Source organism: Engystomops pustulosus, unplaced genomic scaffold, assembly GCF_040894005.1.
Source record: "Engystomops pustulosus unplaced genomic scaffold, aEngPut4.maternal MAT_SCAFFOLD_97, whole genome shotgun sequence".
NCBI lineage: Eukaryota > Metazoa > Chordata > Amphibia > Anura > Leptodactylidae > Engystomops > Engystomops pustulosus.
Window position 1 is genome coordinate 231,254 of NW_027284981.1, and position 23,411 is coordinate 254,664.

General features: G+C 55.5%; 1 protein-coding gene across 2 annotated transcripts; it reads left to right on the plus strand.

Moving 5' to 3' along the window:
• The first annotated feature begins 666 nt into the window (after positions 1–666).
• On the plus strand, positions 667–19,258 carry FBRS (fibrosin). 2 transcript variants are annotated; one of them, XM_072131591.1, is made up of 19 exons: positions 668–1,233; positions 1,830–1,973; positions 2,057–2,125; positions 2,197–2,232; positions 2,315–2,344; positions 2,588–2,636; positions 3,588–3,816; positions 3,887–4,107; positions 4,350–4,513; positions 4,659–4,712; positions 6,583–6,678; positions 6,758–6,823; positions 16,907–16,930; positions 17,175–17,246; positions 17,510–17,615; positions 17,700–17,777; positions 18,025–18,108; positions 18,190–18,367; positions 18,441–19,258. In XM_072131591.1, the coding sequence occupies exons 1-19, from the start codon at positions 976–978 to the stop codon at positions 19,081–19,083; spliced, it is 2,601 nt and encodes an 866-aa protein (XP_071987692.1). In that variant the 5' UTR covers positions 668–975; the 3' UTR covers positions 19,084–19,258. The 2 variants fall into 2 exon arrangements, with proteins under 2 accessions (XP_071987693.1, XP_071987692.1); XM_072131592.1 differs by lacking the exon at positions 2,057–2,125 and having other exon boundaries at positions 667–1,233.
• Positions 19,259–23,411: the final 4,153 nt, after the last annotated feature.

The following is a 23,411-nucleotide window of genomic DNA, read 5'->3' on the forward strand; positions in this document are numbered from 1 at the left end:
GTCACCCATCCACTCACACTCACCCCTGGGGTCAGCCCTCCACTCACACTCACCCCTGGGGTCAGCCCTCCACTCACACTCACCCCTGGGGTCAGCCCTCCACTCACACTCACCCCTGGGGTCAGCCCTCCACTCACACTCACCCCTGGGGTCAGCCCTCCACTCACACTCACCCCTGGGGTCAGCCCTCCACTCACACTCACCCCTGGGGTCAGCCCTCCACTCACACTCACCCCTGGGGTCAGCCCTCCACTCACACTCACCCCTGGGGTCACCCCTCCACTCACACTCACCCCTGGGGTCACCCCTCCACTCACACTCACCCCTGGGGTCACCCCTCCACTCACACTCACCCCTGGGGTCACCCCTCCACTCACACTCACCCCTGGGGTCAGCCCTCCACTCACACTCACCCCTGGGGTCAGCCCTCCACCCCAATTACTCCACCCCTGGAGTCACCCCTCCACTCACACTCACCCCTGGGGTCAGCCCTCCACTCACACTCACCCCTCCACTCACACTCACCCCTCCACTCACACTCACCCCTCCACTCACACTCACCCCTCCACTCACACTCACCCCTCCACTCACACTCACCCCTCCACTCACACTCACCCCTCCACTCACACTCACCCCTCCACTCACACTCACCCCTCCACTCACACTCACCCCTCCACTCACACTCACCCCTCCACTCACACTCACCCCTGGGGTCACCCCTCCACTCACACTCACCCCTGGGGTCACCCCTCCACCCCCACCGCTTGCCCCCTGGGGTGACATCTTGGGAGGTGCTCGCTCTCTCGGGCTGACCTCCTCGGTGTCTTGTCCCTCTCCGTCCATCCTGTGACCCGATCGCTGTAGCAGAACCATTGCCCAGACACCATCAGACCCAGATCAGTCCTGGGAGCGGTTCTGCTGGCACCGGATCAGAGCAGGTCGTGTGGTGGAGATGCTGCACCCGGGAGAATAGACATGGAGCCCCTGCCCCATATCCCCAGGGGCCGCCCGGGGCCCCGGCTCCCATGCAGACGCTCAAAGGCTCAAAGAGACAGACAGAGGGGCCCGTCCCCTGCCAACTCCTTGTCTTCAAGTCCGGAGCCCACAATCTGGCCACGCCCACAGCGCAAGAAGAAGAGACGGAAGCGAGGAGACGAGAGCAGCATCGTGCGGGAAGAGGATCTCATAGACGGCTTCTGTATCAGCAGCTATGGCAGCCTGGAGGCCATGCAGGTGAGGGGGGGGGGGTGGCGCTGGGGGCCGTGCAGGTGAGGGGGGGGCGCTGGGGGCCGTGCAGGTGAGGGGGGGGCGCTGGGGGCCGTGCAGGTGAGGGGGGGGTGGCGCTGGGGGCCGTGCAGGTGAGGGGGGGGTGGCGCTGGGGGCCGTGCAGGTGAGGGGGGGGCGCCGGGGGCTTGGGACCGTGCAGGTGAGGGGGGGGCGCCGGGGGCTTGGGGCCGTGCAGGTGAGGGGGGGGCCCGTGCAGGTGAGGGGGGGGCGCCGGGGGCTTGGGGCCGTGCAGGTGAGGGGGGGGGGCGCCGGGGGCTTGGGACCGTGCAGGTGAGGGGGGGGCGCCGGGGGCTGGGGGCCGTGCAGGTGAGGGGGGGGGCCGTGCAGGTGAGGGGGGGGGGCGCCGGGGGCTTGGGACCGTGCAGGTGAGGGGGGGCGCCGGGCGCCGGGGGCCGTGCAGGTGAGGGGGGGCGGCGGGGGCTGTGCAGGTGAGGGGGGGGGCTGGGTTTGGGGGGGAGCCGGGGGCTGGCGGCTGGGTTTGGGGGGCGGCGGGGGCTGGCGGCTGGGAAAGGCCGCGGCCTCACACACCTGTCGCTCTGCAGAGAGACGTCTCCATGGATTCGGCTTCGCTCGGGGAACCTCTCAGGAAAAGACCCTCAGGAAAGAGGAAAAGAAGTGATGGCGGCAGCTCGGAGGACCCCGGGGCCAGTGAGAACCAACCTGATGAATGGACACACAAGAGCCAGGTAGGTGGCAGGGTGGGGGGCAGTTGTGGGCCCTGTACATGTTGGGTGATGTGTAAGGGGGTCACATACTTCCTGTATTTCAGAAGCGCCGGTGCCTGGGGGTGGGTTCTGTAAAGTTATGCGCGCAGGCGGTGGTCCCTGACGCTAATCAGGTAGGTGGAGGTCTGTGCCATGTCCGGGGGTCGCCCTCTGTCAGTTGTCCTAACGCGGTGTTTTCTCTTAGGGTGGTCCGCGCTGCGGCCTGGATGCAGGATACATTGTGAGTACCGCACTCCCGGGGTTAGCGGGGTCTGTCGCCCCCATTACTAGCAAACTCTGCTGATATTTTTTTTTTTTTTCAGTGTGATGCTGAGAGCAGCTCCGAGGAGCAGGTAGGTGGCCTTTGGGTATTCCACCTCGAGGTGGGGGGCTGGCTTAGTGGCCTTTGGGTAGCCCCCCTCGGGGGGTTGGGGGGTGCGCAGTGGCCTCTGGGTAGCCCCGCTCGGGGGGGGGGGGGGGGCGGAATGGCCTCTGGGTAGCCCTCCTTGGGGGGAGGGGGCGGGCGGAGTGACCTCTGGGTAGCCCCCCTTGGGGTTCTTCCCCTTGAGTACAGCGCTGTGTTGTTTCTTTTGCAGGTCCTTGCTGATGACCTGGCCGTGTCTTTCACCATCTCTACAAGTACAGGTAGGCGGAGGGTTCTAGGGTCTCCGTGCCCTGTTATTGGTGGGTTCAAAATAATCTCCTTAAACAGACACATGATACAAAAGAAGAAGTTTTCCTTATATCTGGGGAGTTCTGAAGGTCCTGCAGTTTCTCACAATTGTGCATCTGAGCCTCTCCTCCCCTTTCTGGGGGTCTGGTATTCTGGGGGGGGGGGGGGGCTGCGGGGTCCGGTATCTGGCGGGGGGGGGGGGGTGGTGCGGGGTTGGGTATTCCTTGTGGTTGTAGGGTTGTGCACCCTCTGTGCCCTGTACTATGCTGGTGTTTTGTCTCCCTGCAGCCTCTCCTCCCCTTTCTGGGGGTCTGGTATTCTGGGGGGGGGGGGGCTGCGGGGTCCGGTATCTGGCGGGGGGGGGGGGGGGGGGGGGTGGTGCGGGGTTGGGTATTCCCTGTGGTTGTAGGGTTGTGCACCCTCTGTGCCCTGTACTATGCTGGTGTTTTGTCTCCCTGCAGCCTCTCCTCCCCTTTCTGGGGGTCTGGTATTCTGGGGGGGAGGCTGCGGGGTCCGATATCTGGCGGGAGCTGCAGGGGTTGGGTATTCCCTGTGGTTGTAGGGTTGTGCACCCTCTGTGCCCTGTACTATGCTGGTGTTTTGTCTCCCTGCAGCCTCTCCTCCCCTTTCTGGGGGTCTGGTATTCTGGGGGGGAGGCTGCGGGGTCCGATATCTGGCGGGAGCTGCAGGGGTTGGGTATTCCCTGTGGTTGTAGGGTTGTGCACCCTCTGTGCCCTGTACTATGCTGGTGTTTTGTCTCCCTGCAGCCTCTCCTCCCCTTTCTGGGGGTCTGGTATTCTGGGGGGGAGGCTGCGGGGTCCGATATCTGGCGGGGGGGGGGTGCGGGGTTGGGTATTCCCTGTGGTTGTAGGGTTGTGCACCCTCTGTGCCCTGTACTATGCTGGTGTTTTGTCTCCCTGCAGCCTCACCTCCCCTTTCTGGGGGTCGGCTAAAGTTGACAGTTCTGTCCCAAATTTCGGGTTTGGGGAGAAGTTGTGAGAAGAGTCAGGAGCCGGAGATTGAATACATTCTACCCCCGCAATCCTCTAGGGCAGTTGCCCCCTCACGGGATCCCCCCAGTGCATCCCCCAAAGTGGAGCTTGTGCAGCGGACCCCACCCCCTCCTCCCCGTGTGGAGCTGGGGCCCAGTAGGTAAGGGGCCCGTGGATTCTGGCTCAGGCTGTGACTCGTTTGGGCTGCTTCTTATCTCATCTTTTCTTAGTTCCAGGACGAGTGGCATGCCCAAACCTTTACCTGCCCCGGCAGCGGCTCCGAGGACCACCCCCCCATCTATTCCTCTCCACACGGCCCCAGCCCCCCTCCCCTCTGTCCTGCGTCCTCCTTCCCATCATCACATGAACCTGTTCTCCCCCTCTCAGGCCCTGCCTCCCCCCCCACCTCTCCTGCAGGTCCCTGGTCATCCCCCGGCAGCCGTGATATCCGGTGAGTACGTAGTGGGGAGGGGTGTAATGGGGGGGTTAGTGGGGAGGGGGGTAATGGGGGGGTTAGTGGGGAGGGGGGTAATGGGGGGGTTAGTGGGGAGGGGCGTAATGGGGGGGTTAGTGGGGAGGGGGTAATGGGGGGTTAGTGGGGGGGGGGTAATGGGGGGTTAGTGGGGGGGGTAATGAGGGGTGAGGGGGGTTTATGCTGTGACTGTAACGTTGTGGCTTCTCGCTTTGTTCTAGAACACAATGTTATTGGACCAGACATTGGATCTCGGTACCTGGCGGCACCGGGGAGCGCGGCAGAGATTGGTGCTGCAGTCAGACCCATGTACCAGTTCCACCAACACAACCATCAGCACACGCACCAGCACACGCACCAGCACTTCACTCCCTACCCCCACAACGTGAGTCCAGCTCCTGCCCTGCGGCTCTCCCCCCCCCCCCCCCCCCCCCATCCTGCCCCGCGGCTCTTCCCTTCCCTCCCCATCCTGTCCCGTCCCACTCTCTCCTTACTGATCTCTAATCGGACGCATTTCACTTTCTTTACAGTTCGAAAAGTATCCGGGAAAAATAGAAAGTCTGTACAGACAGAATGCGAGTTCTGTAAGAACCTCTCCTCCTCCTCCTCGCCCCTCGTGGTCCTGTCTCCTCCTCATGTCTGTTGTGTCCTCATACCCCTGTAGATCGTGTGTGTCTCCTCCTCCTCGTGTGTGTGTCTCCTCCTCGTGTGTGTGTCTCCTCCTCGTGTGTGTGTCTCCTCCTCCTCCTCCTCGTGTGTGTGTCTCCTCCTCCTCCTCCTCGTGTGTGTGTCTCCTCCTCCTCCTCGTGTGTGTCTCCTCCTCCTCCTCCTCGTGTGTGTGTCTCCTCCTCCTCCTCGTGTGTGTGTCTCCTCATCCTCCTCCTCGTGTGTGTGTCTCCTCCTCCTCCTCCTCGTGTGTGTGTCTCCTCCTCCTCCTCCTCCTCGTGTGTGTGTCTCCTCCTCCTCCTCCTCGTGTGTGTGTCTCCTCCTCCTCCTCCTCGTGTGTGTGTCTCCTCCTCCTCCTCCTCCTCGTGTGTGTGTCTCCTCCTCCTCCTCCTCCTCGTGTGTGTCTCCTCCTCCTCCTCCTCGTGTGTGTCTCCTCCTCCTCCTCCTCGTGTGTGTGTGTCTCCTCCTCCTCCTCGTGTGTGTGTGTCTCCTCCTCCTCCTCCTCGTGTGTGTCTCCTCCTCCTCCTCCTCGTGTGTGTGTGTCTCCTCCTCCTCCTCGTGTGTGTGTGTCTCCTCCTCCTCCTCCTCGTGTGTGTCTCCTCCTCCTCCTCCTCGTGTGTGTGTGTCTCCTCCTCCTCGTGTGTGTGTGTCTCCTCCTCCTCCTCGTGTGTGTGTGTCTCCTCCTCCTCCTCCTTGTGTGTGTGTGTGTCTCCTCCTCCTCCTCCTCCTCGTGTGTGTGTGTCTCCTCCTCCTCCTCGTGTGTGTGTGTCTCCTCCTCCTCCTCCTCGTGTGTGTGTGTCTCCTCCTCCTCCTCCTCGTGTGTGTGTGTCTCCTCCTCCTCCTCCTCGTGTGTGTGTGTCTCCTCCTCCTCCTCCTCGTGTGTGTGTGTCTCCTCCTCCTCCTCCTCGTGTGTGTGTGTCTCCTCCTCCTCCTCCTCGTGTGTGTGTGTCTCCTCCTCCTCCTCGTGTGTGTGTGTCTCCTCCTCCTCCTCGTGTGTGTGTCTCTCCTCCTCCTCGTGTGTGTGTGTCTCCTCCTCCTCCTCCTCGTGTGTGTGTGTGTCTCCTCCTCCTCCTCGTGTGTGTGTGTGTGTCTCCTCCTCCTCCTCGTGTGTGTGTCTCCTCCTCCTCCTCGTGTGTGTGTCTCCTCCTCCTCCTCGTGTGTGTGTCTCCTCCTCCTCCTCGTGTGTGTGTGTGTGTCTCCTCCTCCTCCTCCTCGTGTGTGTGTCTCCTCCTCCTCCTCCTCGTGTGTGTGTCTCCTCCTCCTCGTGTGTGTGTCTCCTCCTCCTCCTCCTCGTGTGTGTGTCTCCTCCTCCTCCTCGTGTGTGTGTCTCCTCCTCCTCCTCCTCCTCGTGTGTGTGTCTCCTCCTCCTCCTCCTCCTCCTCGTGTGTGTGTCTCCTCCTCCTCCTCCTCGTGTGTGTGTCTCCTCCTCCTCCTCCTCGTGTGTGTGTCTCCTCCTCCTCCTCGTGTGTGTGTCTCCTCCTCCTCCTCCTCGTGTGTGTGTCTCCTCCTCCTCCTCCTCGTGTGTGTGTCTCCTCCTCCTCCTCCTCGTGTGTGTGTCTCCTCCTCCTCCTCCTCGTGTGTGTGTGTCTCCTCCTCCTCCTCCTCGTGTGTGTGTCTCCTCCTCCTCCTCCTCGTGTGTGTGTGTGTGTGTGTGTGTCTCCTCCTCCTCCTCGTGTGTGTGTGTGTGTGTCTCCTCCTCCTCCTCCTCCTCCTCCTCCTCGTGTGTGTGTCTCCTCCTCCTCATCCCTGTGACCGTCCGCTTCTCATGGGGATCCTTTTGTTTTGCAGTTTTTCCCTCCGTTTTCTCCGGTTCTCACTGCTCTACCCCCGGTTCTACCCCCGAGCGTCTCCTTTGGGTCCCTGCAGGGGGCATTTCAGCCCAAGGTGAGTGAGTTTTGCTGGGATGGCAGAGCAGCCGTCCTCCATTCCTCTCTCCTGTTCCTTACTGAAGCTTTCATTCCAGAGCACAAGTTCTGAGCTGGCCTCACGATGCTCTGTGCCTCCACCCCTCCCCCACAAGACTCCTCAGGTAAGTCCTCACTTGTCCGTGGAACCAATCACGATGCAAGGACATTGTGGGGAAAATGCCATAAAATTTACATAAAGTTTAACCTATTGTCAAAATGAAGGAAATCCTGGAGGTAGCATGTTATAGAGAAGGAGGAGCTGAGCAGATTGTACCTAGTGTCCTATCTGCAGGCAGCATGTTATAGAGCAGGAGGAGCTGAGCACATTGTACATAGTGTCCTATCTGCAGGCAGCATGTTATAGAGAAGGAGGAGCTGAGCACATTGTACATAGTGTCCTATCTGCAGGCAGCATGTTATAGAATAGGAGGAGCGGATTGTACAGTGTCCTATCTGTAAAGAGGCTCTGGCCTCCACGTGCCTGTATGACCCCATACAATATCTGAGAATTCTCCTGATATGAAGCTCAGCACTGTGTCTGGCCTCCACGCGCCTGTATGACCCCATACAATACCTGAGAATGCTCCTGATATGAGGCTCAGCACTGTGTCTGGCCTCCACGTGCCTGTATGACCCCATACAATACCTGAGCATGCTCCTGATATGAGGCTCAGCACTGTGTCTGGCCTATACGTGCCTGTATGACCCCATACAATACCTGAGAATGCTCCTGATATGAGGCTCAGCACTGTGTCTGGCCTCCGTGCGCCTGTATGACCCCATACAATACCTGAGAATGCTCCTGATATGAGGCTCAGCACTGTGTCTGGCCTCCACGTGCCTGTATGACCCCATACAATACCTGAGAATGCTCCTGATATGAGGCTCAGCACTGTGTCTGGCCTCCGTGCGCCTGTATGACCCCATACAATACCTGAGAATGCTCCTGATATGAGGCTCAGCACTGTGTCTGGCCTCCACATGCCTGTATGACCCCATACAATACCTGAGAATGCTTCTGATATGAGGCTCAGTACGGTGTCTGGCCTCCACGTGCCTGTATGACCCCATACAATACCTGAGAATGCTCCTGATACGAGGCTTAGTACTGTGTCTGGCCTCCGTGCGCCTGTATGACCCCATACAATACCTGAGAATTCTCCTGATACGAGGCTTAGTACTGTGTCTGGCCTCCACGCGCCTGTATGACCCCATACAATACCTGAGAATGCTCCTGATATGAGGCTCAGTACTGTGTCTGGCCTCCACGCGCCTGTATGACCCCATACAATACCTGAGAATTCTCCTGATACGAGGCTCAGTACTGTGTCTGGCCTCCCCGTGCCTGTTTGACCCCATACAATACCTGAGAATGCTTCTGATATGAGGCTCAGTACTGTGTCTGGCCTCCACGCGCCTGTATGACCCCATACAATACCTGAGAATGCTCCTGATATGAGGCTCAGTACTGTGTCTGGCCTCCACGCGCCTGTATGACCCCATACAATACCTGAGAATTCTCCTGATACGAGGCTCAGTACTGTGTCTGGCCTCCCCGTGCCTGTTTGACCCCATACAATACCTGAGAATGCTCCTGAGATGAGGCTCAGCACTGTCTGCCCTCCACGCGCCTGTATGACCCCATACAATACCTGAGAATGCTCCTGATATGAGGCTCAGTACTGTGTCTGGCCTCCACGTGCCTGTTTGACCCCATACAATACCTGAGAATGCTCCTGAGATGAGGCTCAGCACTGTGTCTGGCCTCCACGTGCCTGTATGACCCCATACAATACCTGAGAATGCTCCTAATATGAGGCTTAGTGCTGTGTCTGGCCTATACGTGCCTGTATGACCCCATACAATACCTGAGAATGCTCCTGATATGAGGCTCAGTACTGTGTCTGCCCTCCACGCGCCTGTATGACCCCATACAATACCTGAGAATGCTCCTGATATGAGGCTTAGTACTGTGTCTGGCCTCCGTGCGCCTGTATGACCCCATACAATACCTGAGAATTCTCCTGATACGAGGCTTAGTACTGTGTCTGGCCTATACGTGCCTGTATGACCCCATACAATACCTGAGATTTCTCCTGATACGAGGCTTAGTGCTGTGTCTGGCCTATACGTGCCTGTATGACCCCATACAATACCTGAGAATGCTCCTGATATGAGGCTTAGTACTGTGTCAGGCCTACAAGTGCCTGTATGACCCCATACAATACCTGAGAATGCTCCTGATACGAGGCTTAGTACTGTGTCTGGCCTCCACGCGCCTGTATGACCCCATACAATACCTGAGAATGCTCCTGATACGAGGCTTAGTACTGTGTCTGGCCTCCGTGCGCCTGTATGACCCCATACAATACCTGAGAATTCTCCTGATACGAGGCTTAGTACTGTGTCTGGCCTCCACGTGCCTGTATGACCCCATACAATATCTGAGAATGCTCCTGAGATGAGGCTCAGTACTGTGTCTGGCCTCCATGCGCCTGTATGACCCCATACAATACCTGAGAATGCTCCTGATATGAGGCTCAGTACTGTGTCTGGCCTCCACGTGCCTGTTTGACCCCATACAATACCTGAGAATGCTCCTGAGATGAGGCTCAGCACTGTGTCTGGCCTCCACGTGCCTGTATGACCCCATACAATACCTGAGAATGCTCCTAATATGAGGCTTAGTGCTGTGTCTGGCCTATACGTGCCTGTATGACCCCATACAATACCTGAGAATGCTCCTGATATGAGGCTCAGTACTGTGTCTGGCCTCCACGCGCCTGTATGACCCCATACAATACCTGAGAATGCTCCTGATATGAGGCTTAGTACTGTGTCTGGCCTCCACGCGCCTGTATGACCCCATACAATACCTGAGAATGCTCCTGATACGAGGCTTAGTACTGTGTCTGGCCTACAAGTGCCTGTATGACCCCATACAATACCTGAGAATTCTCCTGATATGAGGCTTAGTGCTGTGTCTGGCCTATACGTGCCTGTATGACCCCATACAATACCTGAGAATGCTCCTGATATGAGGCTCAGTACTGTGTCTGGCCTATACGTGCCTGTATGACCCCATACAATACCTGAGAATTCTCCTGATATGAGGCTTAGTGCTGTGTCTGGCCTATACGTGCCTGTATGACCCCATACAATACCTGAGAATGCTCCTGATATGAGGCTTAGTACTGTGTCTGGCCTACAAGTGCCTGTATGACCCCATACAATACCTGAGAATGCTCCTGATACGAGGCTTAGTACTGTGTCTGGCCTCCGTGCGCCTGTATGACCCCATACAATACCTGAGAATGCTCCTGATATGAGGCTTAGTACTGTGTCTGGCCTACAAGTGCCTGTATGACCCCATACAATACCTGAGAATGCTCCTGATACGAGGCTTAGTACTGTGTCTGGCCTCCGTGCGCCTGTATGACCCCATACAATACCTGAGAATTCTCCTGATACGAGGCTCAGCACTGTGTCTGGCCTCCACGTGCCTGTATGACCCCATACAATACCTGAGAATTCTCCTGATATGAGGCTCAGTACTGTGTCTGGCCTCCACGCGCCTGTATGACCCCATACAATACCTGAGAATGCTCCTGATATGAGGCTCAGTACTGTGTCTGGCCTCCACGCGCCTGTATGACCCCATACAATATCTGAGAATGCTCCTGAGATGAGGCTCAGTACTGTGTCTGGCCTCTACGCGCCTGTATGACCCCATACAATACCTGAGAATGCTCCTGATATGAGGCTCAGTACTGTGTCTGGCCTCCACGTGCCTGTAGGACCCCATACAATACCTGAGAATGCTCCTGATATGAGGCTCAGTACTGAGTCTGGCCCCCACGCGCCTGTATGACCCCATACAATACCTGAGAATGCTCCTGATACGAGGCTTAGTACTGTGTCTGGCCTATACGTGCCTGTATGACCCCATATAATAATTGAGTATGCTTCTGATATGAGGCTCAGTACTGTGTCTGGCCTACACGTGCCTGTATGACCCCACACAATACCTGAGAATGCTCCTGATACGAGGCTTAGTACTGTGTCTGGCCTATACGTGCCTGTATGACCCCATATAATAATTGAGTATGCTTCTGATATGAGGCTCAGTACTGTGTCTGGCCTACACGTGCCTGTATGACCCCATACAATACCTGAGAATGCTCCTGATACGAGGCTTAGTACTGTGTCTGGCCTCCGTGCGCCTGTATGACCCCATACAATATCTGAGAATGCTCCTGAGATGAGGCTCGGTATTGTGTCTAGCCTCCACGTGCCTGTATGACCCCATACAATACCTGAGAATGCTCCTGATATGAGGCTTAGTACTGTGTCTGGCCTACATGTGCCTGTATGATCCCATACAATAATTGAGCATGCTCCTGATATGAGGCTCAGTACTGTGTCTGGCCTCCACGCGCCTGTATGACCCCATACAATACCTGAGAATGCTCCTGAGATGAGGCTCAGCACTGTGTCTGGCCTCCACGTGCCTGTATGACCCCATACAATACCTGAGAATTCTCCTGATACGAGGCTCAGCACTGTGTCTGGCCTCCACGTGCCTGTATGACCCCATACAATACCTGAGAATTCTCCTGATACGAGGCTCAGTACTGTGTCTGGCCTCTACGCGCGCCTGTATGACCCCATACAATACCTGAGAATGCTCCTGATATGAGGCTCAGTACTGTGTCTGGCCTCCACGCGCCTGTATGACCCCATACAATACCTGAGAATCCTCCTGATATGAGGCTAAGTACTGTGTCTGGCCTCCACGCGCCTGTATGACCCCATACAATACCTGAGAATGCTCCTGATATGAGGCTCAGTACTGTGTCTGGCCTCCACGTGCCTGTATGACCCCATACAATACCTGAGAATGCTCCTGATATGAGGCTCAGTACTGTGTCTGGCCTCCACGCGCCTGTATGACCCCATATAATACCTGAGAATGCTCCTGAGATGAGGCTCAGCACTGTGTCTGGCCTTCACGCGCCTGTATGACCCCATACAATACCTGAGAATGCTCCTGATATGAGGCTCAGTACTGTGTCTGGCCTTCACGCGCCTGTATGACCCCATACAATACCTGAGAATGCTCCTGAGATGAGGCTCAGTACTGTGTCTGGCCTTCACGCTCCTGTATGACCCCATATAATACCTGAGAATGCTCCTGATACGAGGCTTAGTACTGTGTCTGGCCTCCACGTGCCTGTATGACCCCATATAATACCTGAGAATGCTCCTGATACGAGGCTTAGTACTGTGTCTGGCCTCCACGCGCCTGTATGACCCCATACAATACCTGAGAATGCTCCTGATACGAGGCTTAGTGCTGTGTCTGGCCTACACGTGCCTGTATGACCCCATACAATACCTGAGAATGCTCCTGATACGAGGCTCAGTACTGTGTCTGGCCTCCACGTGCCTGTATGACCCCATACAATACCTGAGAATGCTCCTGATACGAGGCTTAGTACTGCGTCTGGCCTCCGTGCGCCTGTATGACCCCATACAATACCTGAGAATGCTCCTGATATGAGGCTCGGTATTGTGTCTAGCCTCCACGTGCCTGTATGACCCCATACAATACCTGAGAATGCTTCTGATATGAGGCTCAGTACTGTGTCTGGCCTCCACGCGCCTGTATGACCCCATACAATACCTGAGAATGCTCCTGATATGAGGCTCAGTACTGTGTCTGGCCTACACGTGCCTGTATGACCCCATACAATACCTGAGAATGCTCCTGATACGAGGCTCAGTACTGTGTCTGGCCTACATGTGCCTGTATGATCCCATACAATAATTGAGCATGCTCCTGATATGAGGCTCAGTACTGTGTCTGGCCTCCACGCGCCTGTATGACCCCATACAATACCTGAGAATGCTCCTGATATGAGGCTCAGTACTGTGTCTGGCCTCCACGCGCCTGTATGACCCCATATAATAATTGAGTATGCTTCTGATATGAGGCTCAGTACTGTGTCTGGCCTACACGTGCCTGTATGACCCCACACAATACCTGAGAATGCTCCTGATACGAGGCTTAGTACTGTGTCTGGCCTCCACGTGCCTGTATGACCCCATACAATACCTGAGAATGCTCCTGATACGAGGCTTAGTACTGTGTCTGGCCTCCACGTGCCTGTATGACCCCATACAATACCTGAGAATGCTCCTGATATGAGGCTCAGCACTGTGTCTGGCCTCCACGCGCCTGTATGACCCCATACAATACCTGAGAATGCTCCTGATACGAGGCTCAGTACTGTGTCTGGCCTCCACGCGCCTGTATGACCCCATACAATACCTGAGAATGCTCCTGATATGAGGCTCAGTACTGTGTCTGGCCTACATGTGCCTGTATGACCCCATACAATACCTGAGAATGCTCCTGATATGAGGCTCAGTACTGTGTCTGGCCTACATGTGCCTGTATGACCCCATACAATACCTGAGAATGCTCCTGATATGAGGCTCAGTACTGTGTCTGGCCTCCACGTGCCTGTATGACCCCATACAATACCTGAGAATTCTCCTGATATGAAGCTCCTATTGGACGCAGCTTGTTTGTATGGTAAAGCTCAGTCCTTTTTTAAAAAAAAAAAAATAAATAAATAAAAAAAATTTAAAAAAATGGCCAGTGTCTCTTCATGTGGTAATAACTTTTCGACACTGTAATGTATCTCTGTGATTTTGAGATTGTTTCGGGAGACATTGTAGTTTGTTGTATCATTTCACTGATCAGTTATATTTATGGGGGTAAAAATTCAATAATTTAGGAAAAATGTTTCCTAGTTTCAAATGTTCTACTTTTTAGACAAAAAGTTAGACCACAAATTTCTTTTTGGAGAAACCTTTTGCCACAGGTAGTCTTTATATTTCCAGAATAGTAGAAACTAAGAGCTAAGAACTGACCCTAATTTAGAAACTACGCCCCTCCGTGAATAAATCTAGGGGTGTTGTGAGCATTTTAACCCCACAGGTGGACCCCAAGGATGATGCATAATGGAGAGTGCATAGTACAAAATATCCATTATGTCACCTTGTGCCCATCTCCTGCCACGGGAGACAAACACCCTAAGAATCATGATGCGGGTTCTCCCGTGTACGGAAATACCCCATATGGGGCAGTCATCTACAGTCCTGGCCATAGGTTATGAGAATGACACAAATCTCCTCTTGTCACATGATGTGTCCCTCTGGTTTGTCAGATGTTTATCACATACAGAGATACAAGTGCAATCATATTATGGGGAGCAGAAGCTTTTATTGTCAGGTGGGAGGAGTTACTGCAGCGAGTCAGTATCTGCAGGACCTCTCCTTCTTCTTCAGGACCTCTGCAATTCTCCCTGGCAGCTCTCACTCACCTCCTGCACCAGATCCTGACTGATCGCCGTCCATTCCTGCACTATCACTGCTGCATTCTGTCACAATGTGTTGGGTTTGTTTGTCCCTCCGTCTCCTGATGATTGACCACAAGTTCTCAATGGGATTAAGATCTGGGGAGTTTCCAGGTCATGGACCCAGAATCTCTGTGTTCTGTTCCCGGGCCATGGACCCAGAATCTCTGTGTTCTGTTCCCGGGCCATGGACCCAGAATCTCTGTGTTCTGTTCTCGGAGCCATTTAGTTCTCCCCTTTATGGCCGGTGCTCCATCATGCTGGAGGAGGCTCTGCTCATCACCATCTGCTCCTGGAGGGTTGGGAGAAGCGGCTCCTGGAGGACATTCTGCTCCATTCTTTATTCATGGAGGTGTTTTTAGGCGATTCCCTTGGCTGAGAAGCCGCCCCCCCCCCCCCCCCCCACATGAATGGCTGCAGGAGGCTTTTCAGGTGCAGGAGACAGGACTGGGGGCATCGCTCACCTCGTCTTCTCCCAACAATCGGAAAGGGGATTCATCAGAGACCATGCCTTTCCCCCAGTCCTCAGCGTCCACTCCCTGCACCTCCTGCAGAATATCCGTCTGTCCCTGATGGTTTCTGGAGAGAAGCGGCTTCTGTGCTGCCCTCCTGGACACCAGGCCTTGCTCCAGGAGTCTCCGCAGTGTCACAGTGCGTGCAGATGCCTCACACCTGCTGCTGCCATTCCTGAGCTCTGCGATGCTGGGAGCCCCATCCCCAAGCTGAGACACTTGTAAGAGACGCTCCTGGCACTTGCTGCTCCTTCTTGGGCCGCTGGAGCCTTTTTGGTAACAATGGAGCCTCTCTCCCTGGATTCCTTGATGATGTGATAGATCGGTGACTGAGGTGCAATCTTTCTCGCTGCGATACTCTTCCCTCTTCGGCCAGGTTTGTGCAGTGCAATGATGACTGCACGTGTTTCTTTAGAGATAACCATGGGTAACAGAAGAGAAACAATGATGCCAAGCACCAGCCTCCTTGTAAAGTGTCCAGGGGTGAGATTGTTACTTACTCTGACAGATTGTTCCCAGCCCTGTCCCCATCAGCCCCCGCACCTGTGTTACTGGAGACATCTCTGACACCATGTTACCTGCTCCACCTAAGGCGCCTGCAATGAAGGTGAAATGTGTTTTGGGGGAAAAAGTTCATTTTCTATGCAAATACTGAATTTGCAATGAATTGCTGATAAGCTGATCCCTCTTTATAACATTCTGGAGAATATGCAAATTACCATTATAACACCTGATGCCGGAGACTTTGTAACAATTACCATTTCTATCATTCTCAAAACTTATGGCCATGACTGCACAGGCTGGGCACACGGTAGGGCTCAGCAGGCATTTATCTACCCTTCATTTTTGAGCAGTGTAATGTCCTAGCTGCAGGCAGGAGGTTATACTACAGGAGCTGAGCACATTGTACATAGTGTCCTATCTGCAGGCAGCATGTTATAGAGCAGGAGGAGCTGAGCACATTGTATATAGTGTCCTATCTGCAGGCAGCATGTTATAGAGCAGGAGGAGCTGAGCACATTGTACATAGTGTCCTATCTGCAGGCAGCATGTTATAGAGCAGGAGGTGCTGAGCAGATTGTATAGTGTCATATCTGCAGGCAGCATGTTATAGAGGAGGAGGAGCTGAGCACATTTTACATAGTGTCCTATCTGCAGGCAGCATGTTATAGAGCAGGAGGTGCTGAGCAGATTGTATAGTGTCATATCTGCAGGCAGCATGTTATAGAGGAGGAGGAGCTGAGCACATTGTACATAGTGTCCTATCTGCAGGCAGCATGTTATAGAGGAGGAGGAGCTGAGCACATTGTACATAGTGTCCTATCTGCAGGCAGCATGTTATAGAGCAGGAGGTGCTGAGCAGATTGTATAGTGTCATATCTGCAGGCAGCATGTTATAGAGGAGGAGGAGCTGAGCACATTGTACATAGTGTCCTATCTGCAGGCATCATGTTATAGAGCAGGAGGAGCTGAGCACATTGTACATAGTGTCCTATCTGCAGGCAGCATGTTATAGAGCAGGAGGTGCTGAGCAGATTGTATAGTGTCCTATCTGCAGGCAGCATGTTATAGAGCAGGAGGTGCTGAGCAGATTGTATAGTGTCATATCTGCAGGCAGCATGTTATAGAGGAGGAGGAGCTGAGCACATTGTACATAGTGTCCTATCTGCAGGCAGCATGTTATAGAGCAGGAGGTGCTGAGCAGATTGTATAGTGTCATATCTGCAGGCAGCATGTTATAGAGGAGGAGGAGCTGAGCACATTGTACATAGTGTCCTATCTGCAGGCATCATGTTATAGAGCAGGAGGAGCTGAGCACATTGTACATAGTGTCCTATCTGCAGGCAGCATGTTATAGAGCAGGAGGTGCTGAGCAGATTGTATAGTGTCATATCTGCAGGCAGCATGTTATAGAGGAGGAGGAGCTGAGCACATTGTACATAGTGTCCTATCTGCAGGCAGCATGTTATAGAGGAGGAGGAGCTGAGCACATTGTACATAGTGTCCTATCTGCAGGCAGCATGTTATAGAGCAGGAGGTGCTGAGCAGATTGTATAGTGTCATATCTGCAGGCAGCATGTTATAGAGGAGGAGGAGCTGAGCACATTGTACATAGTGTCCTATCTGCAGGCAGCATGTTATAGAGGAGGAGGAGCTGAGCACATTGTACATAGTGTCCTATCTGCAGGTATACACGTATTGTTAAGAGAAGGGTGTGCATGTTGATGAATATCCTGTTTGATGTTTTTTTCCCTCACTTTTCCAGATGACGGAGCAGTTTAAGCCACGGGTAAGTGTGAGTGTGAGTATGTGGGACGTTCCCAGGGTGTGACGCCAGCGATCCAGGCCCCACAATATTCTGTATTTCTCTCTGCTGCTTTATCTCTATTGCTGCAGCGGTTGGTTCGGCCTTGTGGCTCCGCACTCCGCACCGATGCTGTGATGCTGGTACCGTACATGTGAATGACACTGCCGGCCTGTGATGACGGGAATCGCGGAGCACTCTTAACTCTCATCATGTGTTTATGTTACAGAGGTCTGGGCGCTGGTGTGCGATGCATGTCCGCGTGGCATACATGATCCTGCGGCATCAGGAGAGGATGAAGGTACGGGCCTGAGGGTTGTACATTATAAGGGGGTGACACTGGTAAAGGGTCTCTAAAGCCCAGATCTTGTAATGTAAGGGGCTACTGTCCCCTGGATAGAGTCAGAGTACCTGACACGGATACCTTCACCTAATTGTTAGGACCCCCCTGGCACAAGGTCTGGGGGTGCGGGAGAGAATATCTTGGCCTGCAGCAAGGGCTCTTGTATAAGGGTGGGGGTGCGATGTCTTCTCATCCTTGGCCTGGTGTCTCCTCTATCACAGCTCGCACAAGGAAACCATCACAAGCCTGAGCTGCGCAGCGATCTCCTGTGTGTGAATCCTCTGGCCTCCGCGCATGAGCTTGGTCGACCCTCCTCGCTGATGGCTGGTAATGCATCTCGTGGCTGCTGGATTGGTGGCCTTCTTGTTGTGTCTCTACATCTTCTCGAGGCCGTGTCTTTCTTTCTTTAAGGTGCTGTATCTCACACTCCGGCGCAGTTCCACGTCACGACGACTGCCCCCGTTTTCCTTTCGCAGGCTGGACCCTCTGGTGAGTCCTTACATACTACAAATGACTGCAGCTTTATAATCCGACCCAACATTGTGTAACCTCAATACCAGGTCGTGCAGGATAAAGTCCAAGTATCATGTGGTGGGGTCCCTGTACCCCCTGCAATGAGCAGAGACCCCGCTCAGTCCCCATCTCTGTCATAAGGGTAACCTTTAATGCTGGAAGAATAATTTGATGATGTCCATCCGTTAGTCGGTGCTGACCCATTCTCCTTTCTTGCTTGCAGATCACTTCTTACGGGCCCCCGGATTGTCGGCTCTGGCGTCTCTGACCAATGGTGCTTTTGGAGGCCTGGGAAACCCCTCGTACAGTAAGCGGGAATGCAGACAAGCTCTTGTGCTGTGACTATTATTGGAGAGAATTACTGATGGTTTTTCTCTTGTTGTTGTAGATTCTGCTATGTATAACCAGAAGGAAGCCCATCCGGCCCACGGCTTCCCCAGTCCTCACGATCATTGGAGCCGGCTGCATCGCACTCCCCCTACATTCCCTGTACCCCCCGCTCAGGTCTGTGGTAAAGTGGGGGACATGGACCCACATCTGACGCACATAAAGGATGAGAAGGATCGGTAAGAACCTGCCACGTGCTGTCCCTCTGCCCCCGCTGTGCATCCAGGTTACATGCTCTTGTTTCTCTTTCAGGGATCTACTGTATTCGCGCCTGGCTCCACGCGTTTCGCCTCTTGCTCCCACGCAACGGCTGCCCGGCAGCGAGGACCGTGGCTCTACAAGAACACTTTCTCCTTATGTGGCAGTGAGGCCTGGAAGCAGCTCGGACACAAAGCCTCGCCTGACCCCAGACCATCCTTCCAAGGTCAAAGTTAAAGAAGAGCCGGAGCTGCTTAGCTTTGACGTGGTCCGCTCCCCTCTGCCTGGGCTCCATCTGCCTCATCCGTCGCCCCCCTTTGAAAGGCTGCGAGGGGCTTTTCTGGCAGAGCAGTACCCCAATGCACTGGAAGCCTGGAGAGATGTGTACCGTAGAGCGGATCCACCTCCCCTTCGCCTTCCCCCTGCTCCTCCACAACGACTCTACGAGCAGCGAGAAGAGCGGGCTCATATTCTGCGGGAAGACTTTGAACGGGCGCGTATTTATGGTCTGCCACCCCACGTCACCATGCAGCCTGCTCCTCCCATGTTGGGGGCACTATACCCCCACCCAGGGACTGGACTTCTCAGTAAAACCCCCCCAATCAATCTCCTCAGCGCTCCTCCGCCCCTTATCTCTACGTCACGGCCGGGGTCCCCTACCCGTAGGGATCTCTACAAGGACCGAGACTGCAGATAGAAGGGCACAGGCTCCCTGTATATATTTATAAACTCCACCCTGATGATTTTGTACATTTTTATGGTCTGTGATTTAAGCACTGTGTTCCCTGGTGACCATTCTTTTTCCAGGTGTAGTAGAGGTTCGGGGTTATGGCCGCCCTGTAATCGTGACATCAATAAACCTTTTCCCCACACCTGCCTGGTATGGTCATATGTTACCCCCACACAGGACAACTGGTGAATAAGAGGGTGTTCCTCCCCGAATCACAGAGGTGACACACATCAGGAGAGGAGCCTGACGCACTATGACCTCAGACTCATCGGCGCAGATCTGCACCTTACGGCTGCTGATTTTTCCTCTACATCAATTCTGCAGATGTCGGTGCATGTTTTCTACATTTCCAGTACTGGATTTGGACCGGGCCTGTGTAATGACCTGATGGTAGAGAAGCTGTCACCAATGTTACCCCACACACACTCCCCCTAACGTGATCTTACCAACCCAAAGAACACATGAGGTGTAATCTGAAGAGCAATGTACAGAAAATGTGTCTACGCATCAATAAAAGTTTTTAAATGAAAAAGTAACAAAAACAGACTGGCTACAAATCACTAGGAGTAAGTTATAGACCAGTGATGGCCAACCTATGACACGCGTGTCAGCACTGACACACGTAGCCATTTTCAGTGACACACGGCTGCTGGAGAAAAATTTCTGTAGTGCAGTTGTCTGTTGTCTGGGGCCGGTCGGTTGGCGATGTGGTCTGCAGCGAGCGGCTGCATCTCAGTCAGAGAGATCGCAGCTGCTGCTCCTGTCCTGCGGAGGCCGCGCAATGACGCCAGAGTGGAGCGTGGAGACAGAGAAGCCCCAGCTCGCAAAGACGCAACCTATGCTGTGCCTGCGCGAACCTATGCTGTGCCTGCGCGGGAACATCTACATAGGAGCTGAAGCGGCCTGAAGAGGAGTAACAGAGGTCCGTGGTGTTGTTGGAGCCTGTGCCAGTTAGGTAAGTTAATTTATTGAGTCGAGCTCTGCTGGGCTGGGCTGTGATGTACACTGCTTTGGGGGGCACTTCTCAGGACACAAATGTCCTTAAAACTAGCTGTTGCTGGACTGCCACAGGCTCCCCATCACTGGAAGAATTCCCCCTCACCCTCACTTATCTTAGTTCATGGCACCCCACACAAGTTACATAACAGCAAGACCAACAAAAGAAACCAACTGACCGATTAACAAAGAAGTCACTAAGCAGGTAGGTTAAATAACTATACATATTTGTTATTTAAACTCTAAATATCACAAAATAAGGTTTTTTTTCTAAAGGTGACACACCACCCGAGTTATGGATGTTTTTTTGGCGAATTTTGACACACCAAGCTCAAAAGGTTGCCCATCACTGTTATAGACACATGAGTAATCATTGCAGCGTGGCTACAGCCAATCATAACATCTCACAAGACATCCCAAAAGTGCGCCGGACCCCCACCAGAATCTACAATGGGAATACGACAATGGCGCAAAAAAAGATTAAGGGGGGGCAGAGCGAGTACTAGAGGGCCCTAAAGTCTCAGCTTGCTGCAGGGATACCATAAAGTAATGAACCGGGGGGATGTTTGGGCAGCGATCCATGGCGCCAGGTTTGATAGCAGAACCTACACTTTGCCTGAAAGCTCCGCCATCCATGAAAGCGGTCAGTGCTAGCGGGGTCTATCCTGCAAGAATAGAGCGCAGCACAGACGGGGCAGGATCAGTAACATCTCTAACGAGGGAGACGACTAGTTGTGGTTTGTACGGGAAGGACGGCGCTCCCTCTGCAGCTTGTAACGTGTCTAGAAATAGGTGACCGTACTCACACCCCGAATTCTGCAGCTTAAGATTTAACCCTAATTCTCCAGGAGGGAGAGGAAGGGCAGCCGATCGTGTGCCGCAGCCTCCAGAGCAAACCGGGGGGGAACCGGCAATAGAGCTACGGCCCCCCTGAAAAATTATTTGGACAATACCAAAAAGAAGAAAAGAGCCTGAGTAAGATGGCCGCCGCTACCCACCCTAACCCGCCACTACCCACCCTAACCCGTCACAACCCACCATAACCTACCCAAACCGGCCACTACCCAGCCTAAGCCGCCCTAACCGGCCACAACCCGCCCTAACCGGCCACAACCCGCCCTAACCGGCCACTACCCGCCCTAACCCGCCACTACCCGCCCTAACCCGCCACTACCCGCCCTAACCCGCCACTACCCGCCCTAACCCGCCACTACCCGCCCTAACCCGCCACTACCCGCCCTAACCCGCCACTACCCGCCCTAACCCGCCACTACCCGCCCTAACCCGCCACTACCCGCCCTAACCCGCCACTACCCGCCCTAACCCGCCACTACCCGCCCTAACCGGCCACTACCCGCCCTAACCGGCCACTACCCGCCCTAACCGGCCACTACCCGCCCTAACCGGCCACTACCCGCCCTAACCGGCCACTACCCGCCCTAACCGGCCACTACCCGCCCTAACCGGCCACTACCCGCCCTAACCGGCCACTACCCGCCCTAACCGGCCACTACCCGCCCTAACCGGCCACTACCCGCCCTAACCGGCCACTACCCGCCCTAACCGGCCACTACCCGCCCTAACCGGCCACTACCCGCCCTAACCGGCCACTACCCGCCCTAACCGGCCACTACCCGCCCTAACCGGCCACTACCCGCCCTAACCGGCCACTACCCGCCCTAACCGGCCACTACCCGCCCTAACCGGCCACTACCCGCCCTAACCGGCCACTACCCGCCCTAACCGGCCACTACCCGCCCTAACCGGCCACTACCCGCCCTAACCGGCCACTACCCGCCCTAACCGGCCACTACCCGCCCTAACCGGCCACTACCCGCCCTAACCGGCCACTACCCGCCCTAACCGGCCACTACCCGCCCTAACCGGCCACTACCCGCCCTAACCGGCCACTACCCGCCCTAACCGGCCACTACCCGCCCTAACCGGCCACTACCCGCCCTAACCGGCCACTACCCGCCCTAACCGGCCACTACCCGCCCTAACCGGCCACTACCCGCCCTAACCGGCCACTACCCGCCCTAACCCGCCACTACCCGCCACTACCCGCCCTAACCCGCCACTACCCGCCCTAACCCGCCACTACCCGCCCCAACCCGCCACTACCCGCCCCAACCCGCCCTAACCCGCCCTAACCCGCCACTACCCACCCTAACCCGCCACAACCCACCATAACCTACCCTAACCCGCCACTACCCACCCTAACCCGCCACTACCCACCACTACCTACCCTAACCGACCACAACCTACCCTAACCGACCACTACCCTAACCCGCCACAACCCACCATAACCTACCCTAACCGACCACTACCTACCCTAAACCGCCACAACCCACCATAACCTACCCAAACCGGCCACTACCCACCCTAACCCGCCACTACCCACCCTAACCCGCCACTACCCACCCTAACCCGCCACTACCCACCCTAACCCGCCACTACCCACCCTAACCCGCCACTACCCACCCTAACCCGCCACTACCCACCCTAACCCGCCACTACCCACCCTAACCGACCACTACCCACCCTAACCGACCACTACCCACCCTAACCGACCACTACCTACCCTAGCCCGCCACAACCCACCATAACCTACCCTAACCCGCCACTACCCACCCTAACCCGTCACAACCCACCATAACCTACCCAAACCGGCCACTACCCAGCCTAAGCCGCCCTAACCGGCCACAACCCGCCCTAACCGGCCACTACCCGCCCTAACCGGCCACTACCCGCCCTAACCGGCCACTACCCGCCCTAACCGGCCACTACCCGCCCTAACCGGCCACTACCCGCCCTAACCGGCCACTACCCGCCCTAACCGGCCACTACCCGCCCTAACCGGCCACTACCCGCCCTAACCGGCCACTACCCGCCCTAACCCGCCACTACCCGCCCTAACCCGCCACTACCCACCCTAACCCGCCCTAACCCGTCACAACCCACCCTAACCCGCCCTAACCGGCCACTACCCGCCCTAACCGGCCACTACCCGCCCTAACCGGCCACTACCCGCCCTAACCGGCCACTACCCGCCCTAACCGGCCACTACCCGCCCTAACCGGCCACTACCCGCCCTAACCGGCCACTACCCGCCCTAACCGGCCACTACCCGCCCTAACCGGCCACTACCCGCCCTAACCGGCCACTACCCGCCCTAACCGGCCACTACCCGCCCTAACCGGCCACTACCCGCCCTAACCGGCCACTACCCGCCCTAACCGGGCCCTAACCGGCCACTACCCGCCCTAACCGGCCACTACCCGCCCTAACCGGCCACT